The sequence below is a fragment of the Eimeria maxima genome, genomic scaffold (genome assembly GCF_000499605.1).
Source record: "Eimeria maxima Weybridge genomic scaffold, Emw_scaff1733, whole genome shotgun sequence".
NCBI lineage: Eukaryota > Apicomplexa > Conoidasida > Eucoccidiorida > Eimeriidae > Eimeria > Eimeria maxima.
In genome coordinates, this window is record NW_013564648.1 from 1 (window position 1) to 6,384 (window position 6,384).

Sequence of the window (6,384 nt, forward strand, 5' to 3'; positions counted from 1 at the left end):
ATTATATTATACAGCAGCAGCAGTAGCAGCAGCAGCAGCAGCAGCAGCAATTGGAGTTGCTGCTGCAGCAGCAGCAGGAAATATATATAGGAGGAGCAATAAGTGAATCTGTACAGAATAAAGACTGATAGATATCTCATGACTGCTGTATAATGGAGTAGTACCTAGACCACTTATCTGAATCATCTATTAATAAGGAATAAGAATATATATATAAAAATAAATAATAAAAAAAAAAAGAAATAATAAATATAAATATATATTAACTTACCTACAGATAAACTTCCTATAACATGTGTATTAGATATAGTTGTATGAATAATTGGTATATGGGGAGAAATCTCATTTTGAAGAATTGAAAAAAAATTTTGAGAATTTGAATTTGAAATTAATGAATAAGAATTTGTAAGTATACCAAATACACCTATTTCATTAGATGATTCATAATGTGTACCTATAAATATCATACAAATATATTATATATATAACAGAGGGGATTAATTTATTGTAGAGAAAAATACGAGGTCAATGATGGGCGTAACGCCAATTCTTTACGAGTTATATTCATGGAGGGATGAAGGGTAAGGGATTCGAGGCAGACAGCAGCAGCAGCAGCAACAGCAGCAGCAGCAGCAGCAGCAGCGACAGCAGGTAGATGTAGGAATGTCTAAGGAAGGACAGAGAGAGACTGAACAGCAGCAAAAGGGACAACAACCAGCAGCAGTAACAGGAACAGCAAGAGACTTACGGATCGCCATGGCGGCCGTGCATGCAGAGGAGAACGTTGGGTAACACCAAGGGGGACAGTAGATGCTGCTTGGGGTGTATAGGCAGCAAGTCAGAAAGAAGGATAAGAGACAGAAGAGCAGTACCAGCAACAAGAAAAAGAGAGACAGCCCCTAAGGAGACACTCTCCGTGTGCATGCTATTTGCTGCAGCAGCAAACTCCTTCCTTATACGGAGACAAATCGCCAAAAGGAGACACTTTATGCGTCCTGCTGCAGCAAGAAGCAACAACAGCAGCAGCTGCTACAATAGCAGTTGCAGCTGCAGCTACAACTACAAGAGCAGCAGCAGCGGCGGGAGAGAAAAGCAGCAGCAGCAGCAGCAGCAGCAATGGGCCTTCTTAGGTCCTGCTGCTTCTTAATGGTATTCCTATCTATTAATAGTATTTATTATATAAATAAAATAAAAAAAAGAAATAAAAGAAAGAAATAAAAGAACAACAACAACAGCAGCAGCAAGCTGCAGCAACAACTAGAACCACAGCAGCAGCAGCAGCAACAGCAGCAAACGGTGTGGGGCTGCTGCAGGAGACAAAAGAAGCGCTTTATTGAATAAAGCAGCAAATAAATAAGAGACAAAGAAAGAAAAATAATAAAAGAGACAAATTTTATGATTAAATAATATACAAATAAGCTGCTCCTGCTGTTGCTGCTGCTGCTGCTGCTGCTGCTGCTGCAGCAGCCGTAAGAGCTTCTGCAGCAGCAGCCGTAGCAGCTGTGTAGAAGGCCGCAGCAGCAGCTCACCACAGCTGCAGCAAAGCAGAGCAGCAGCAGCAGCAGCAGCAGCAGCAGCAGCAGCAAAAGCAAATAGTTAATAAAGAAAAAAAAAAATACAAAATAAAAAGGAGACACTTTTTTATTTTTATTATGCATGCATTATATAATAAATAAAAGTGTCTCCTTTTTATTTATTTATTTTTTTTTCTTCTTTTTGTCCCTTTTCTTGTATAAGGAGACACTTATCTGTTAATTAATAAGGGATAATAAAAAAAAGAAATAAATAAATAAATAAATAAATAAAAGAGACAAAAAAGGAGACAAAAAAGGAGACAAAAAGGGAGACACTATAATAGAGGGATATAAACAGTATATAAAAGGAGAGAAAAGGAGACAAAAAGGAGACAAAAAAACAAGAGAAAAAAACGAACAAAAAGGAGACAAAAAGAGATAAAAAGGAATAAAAAGACTAAAGGAGGCAAAAGGAGACAAATGTGTCTCCTTTTTCTCTATAAAAATGTCCCCTAGGGTTTAGGGTTTAGGGTTTAGGGTTTAGAGTTCGAGTATAACTCGTAGCTGTTCGGGTGTATAGTGAGGTAGGTATGAAGGTGTAGCAGCAGCAGCAGCAGCAGGAGCAGCAGGTGCTGCTGCTGCTGCTGCTTTTGCTGCTGCGACAGCAGCATCATATGTTTCTGTATACTGCTGCAGCAGCAAACTCTTTGCCCTCCCTTTTGCTGCTGCAGCAGCAGCAGCATCTATTATGCTGCTGCTAAGGGGACACTCAATAATGGTGGGGTTGCCAACAACAGCAGCAACGCATGCATTGCATCTTTGCTGCAGCTCTGCTGCTCTTGCTGCTGCTGCTGCTGCTTCATCTACGCCACCCTCTGTCTTGCTGCTGCTGCTGCTGCTGTTGCTGCTGCTGTTGCTGCTGAGGCCGCATGCATCACAGATAGCTGCTGCTTCTATTGCTGCTAATTCATTACATTTATCTTCTATAAGACTTTTAATTAGCTGCTGCTGCTGCTGCTGCACAGGGAGAGCAACAATCTGCTGCAGCAGCAGCACATCTTGCTGTTGCTGCTGCTCCTCCTCCTCCCCTTCTCCTTGTTGCTGCTTCTCCTCCCGCTCTTGCTGCTCGTATGTATTACTACTACTACTACCAGTACTACTACTACTACTACTGCTGCTGCTGCTGCTGCTGCTGCAGGTAAAGGAGACAGTCTGCAGCTGCAGGGCTGCATGCAAGCAGCAAATAGAATTAATAAAAAGGAGACACTTATTAGAGACAGTCATTAGATGTGTCATCTGCAGACAGTAATTGATGCAGCGGGGCACGTCACGACCTATAAGTGTCTCCAATCTATTTACAGCTAGCTGCTGCTGCTGCTGCTGCTGCTGCTGCTGTTGCTGCTGCTGCTGGGGAGGAGGAGGAGGGGTGCAAGAGGCGTAGGCTAGTAAGAGATCTTGTAAACGAGCAGCAAATGATGTAAGGAAAGGAGGAAGCATCTTCTTGCTGCTGCTGCTGCTGCTGCTGCTGGGGAGACCATCTGCAGCAGGAGGGGACCATTCTCCTGCTGCTGCTGCTGCTGCTGTTGCTGGCAGCGGTGGCAGCAGCAGCGCAGACTCTTCCCATTGCTGCTCGAATTGATCTAAGGCCTTGGAGGATAGATCTAATAGAAAGGAGGCTAACAAGGGTCTCCTCTGCTGCTGCTGCTGCTGCTGTTGCTGCTGCTGCTGCTGCTGCTGCTGGAGACGTATCTGAGGAGACTCCTCAACAGCAGCAGCAACAGCACGTTCTATTGCTGCTGCTGTTTGCTCCAGCAGCAAACCGACCTTGAATGCGGTAATGCCACAGCTGCTGCTGCTGCTGCTGCTGCTGCTGCTGCTGCTAAGGGCTGCTGTAACCTGAGCAGCAAGGGGCCCTTGTAGGGCCTCAAGGATAGCATCTAGCAGCGCCATAGGGTGCAGCAGCTGCTGCAGCTGCTGCTGCAGCTGCTGCTGCACTTCAGCAGCAGCAAAGTTGCTGCATGCATCCGAAGGAAGTATTGGGGTGTCTGATAGAGGCAGCCAACTCCTCTCGGGTGTCTGCAGCAGCAGTTCCTGCTGCTGCTGCTGGTGCTCGTGCTGCTGCTGCTGTTGCTGCTGCTGGTGCTGCTGCGCAGGCAGGGGTGTGTCCCCCAGCTCATCTGCCTCCCATGGATTGGCTGCTAAGGCGTGCTGTACTTTTTCCTGCTGCTGCTGCTGTTGCTGCTGCTGCTGCTGGTGCTGTTGCTGCTGTTCGAACCCTAGTGCTGCGGGGCCCCCACGAGCAAAGAGCAGCTGCAGCAAGGAGACAACAATTGCTGCTTCTGCTGCAGCAGCAGGAGACAGCCACCGCAGCACAGAAGCAAAAAGGCCTCCTGTCTCCTTAGCAGCAGCAGCTGCAGCAGCAGCAGCCAAATCAAATGGGCCTCCTCCCCAATAAGGACACTCAAATTGCTGCTGCTGCAGCTGCTGCAGCAGCAGCTGCCGCCGCAACCGCAGCAGCTGCTGCACACACTGCAGCAGATATGCGGGGTGTCTGTACAGATCAGCAAATGCACCCCACAAGACACAGCTGTCTTCTGCTGCTGTTGCTGCTACTGCTGCCGTTGTTGCTGCTGCTACTGACGATGCTGCTGCTGCTGCTTCTGCGTGTTCCTGCTGCTGCTGTTGTTGTTGTTGCTGCTGCTGCTGCTGCTCCTGCTGCTGCTGTTGTTGTTGTTGCTGCTGCTGCTGCTCCTGCTGCTGCTGCTTTGCAAGGTCGACGAGTGCTTTGAAGGCAGATGTGGTGGCAGCACTTCCTGCTGCTGCTGGTCCTGCTGCTGCTGCTGCAGCAAGTTGCTGCAGCCGCTGCAGCAGCAGCAGATAAAGCTTCTCATGACCAATAGAATCTAACTCCTTCATCTGCTGCAGCAAGCTGTCAATCAGGGGAAATGATGCTGCTGCTGCTGCTGCTGCTGCTGGTGCTGCTGCTGCTTCTGCTGTGTCTGCTGCTGCTACTGTTTCTGCTGTATCTGCTGGTGCTGCTGCACCTGCTAGTGCTGCTAGTTGCTGCAGCAGCTGCTTCTTCTGCTGCACCTCCGCAAGCGCAGAGCGAGTGGCCTGTAGCTCCCTAGACACTGCGTCTTCCTGTTGCTGCTGCTGCTGCTGCTGTGTACTGTCTGCTGCATCACCTGCTGCTGCTGCTGCTGCTGCTGCTTCCTGCTGCTGCAGCTGCTGCACCGGCGTAGTTAATACCTTAAATGCTGTCTGCTGCAGACACAGCCTATTTAATATATGCAGGCACAGGGCCTCCTTCTGTGTCAGCTGCTGCTGCTGCCGCCGCAGCTGCAGCAGCTGCTGCAGCAGCGGCAGCAGTTGCTGCCTATTAGCATTAAGACGATCTAGTGCAGCAGATAAGGAAGACTGCAGATCTGCTGCTGCTTGCTGCAGCAGCAGCAGAGAAGGAGACACACGATTAAATGCATGCAGCTGCTGCCTATACACCTCAAGCTGCTGCCGCCGCACAAAGAGAGACAGACGATCAGACATAGATAGATCTTCTGCTGCTGCTGCTGCTGCTGTCCCCTGCTGCTGCTGCTGCTGCTGCCAACCATGGGCGTCCAGACACCTGATACTCTCTGCAAGACGGGATATATCCGTTTGCTGCTGCTGCTGCAGCACGTCCCTTACCATCTGCTGCAGCGGCCCCTCCACAGCAGCAGCAGCAGCAGCAGGGGTTTCCTTGCCATTCATCTGCTGCTGCTGCTGCTGTTGCTGCTGTTCGTCTTGTATCGACATCTTAGATTCTAAATTGTCTGACAGTCGCAGCTGTTGTTGCAGCTGCTGCTGCAGCGGCTGCTGCTGCTGCTGCAGCGGCGGCTGCTGCCGCTGCAGCATCTCGCTTGTAGTTCCGTTGCAGCAGCTGCTGTTTGCTGTTTGCTGCATGCAAGAGGCAATCAGCCTCAACACATGGGCTCTGTTCCTGCTGTTGCTGCTGTTGCTGCTGCTGTTGCTGCTGCAGTTGTTGCTGCAGTTGCTGCTGCAGTTGCCCCGTCTCGTTGGTGTCCACTTGTAGCTGTGTACCCTGTTGTTGCTGCTGTTGCTGCAGTGGTTCCTCACTGCTCGTGCTGCAGTTGCTGCTGTTGCTGCTCGTGTTGCTGCTGCTGCCACTAGGCAGCAGCGAGCCTATAAGAGGAGGCAGGAAGACAGGCAGCAGAACAGTTAGCTAAGGTGACACGTGAGTTATCTGCGGCTATTGCTGCTGCTATTGTTGCTGCTGCTGCTGCAGTTGCTGCAGTTGCTGCAGCTCCTGCTGAGACCGCCTCACTGCTGCCTCAGTCGCCGCAGCAACAGCAGCAGCAGCAGCAGCAGCAGCAGCAGCAGCAGTAGCGAGGGTATTAATCACGGAATAATTAGTGTGTAAATAGAAAAGCAAATAAAAGTAAATAAAAGAAATAAATATGCATGCAATAAAGCCCCAAAAAATACCCTTTATTATAATTGAGGTGTATATACACCTGGGGGCCCCCCTGTGTATCCCCTTATAAGTATTGGGGCTTTATTGTTGCCTATAGGTATATGCATGCATTTATTTCTTGTATTTTTATCCTTATATTCTTTTATTTTATTATTTATTTTTATTTATTTTATTTACTAAGAAAAAAAAGACCCATTTATACCTTTTTAGGGGGGCCCCCACTGTACCCTATTCCCCTTTATAAGGGGGCCCCCCCCCTTCTCTTAATAGAAAAAAGGACTAAGGAGACTCTTTTTTTTCTTGTTTTTTTTTTGTTTATTAAGGAGAGAAATAGATTATATAATTATTTATATATAAATAAATATATAAATATATATTTATTTATATATAAATAAATGT

General features: G+C 47.9%; 1 protein-coding gene across 1 annotated transcript; it reads right to left on the bottom strand.

The window, feature by feature from the left end:
* Positions 1–2,054: 2,054 nt before the first annotated feature.
* On the bottom strand, positions 2,055–5,405 carry EMWEY_00055200 (hypothetical protein, conserved; the record flags this gene model as incomplete). Its single annotated transcript, XM_013480220.1, has 1 exon — positions 2,055–5,405. The coding sequence occupies one exon, from the start codon at positions 5,403–5,405 to the stop codon at positions 2,055–2,057; it is 3,351 nt and encodes a 1,116-aa protein (XP_013335674.1).
* Positions 5,406–6,384: the final 979 nt, after the last annotated feature.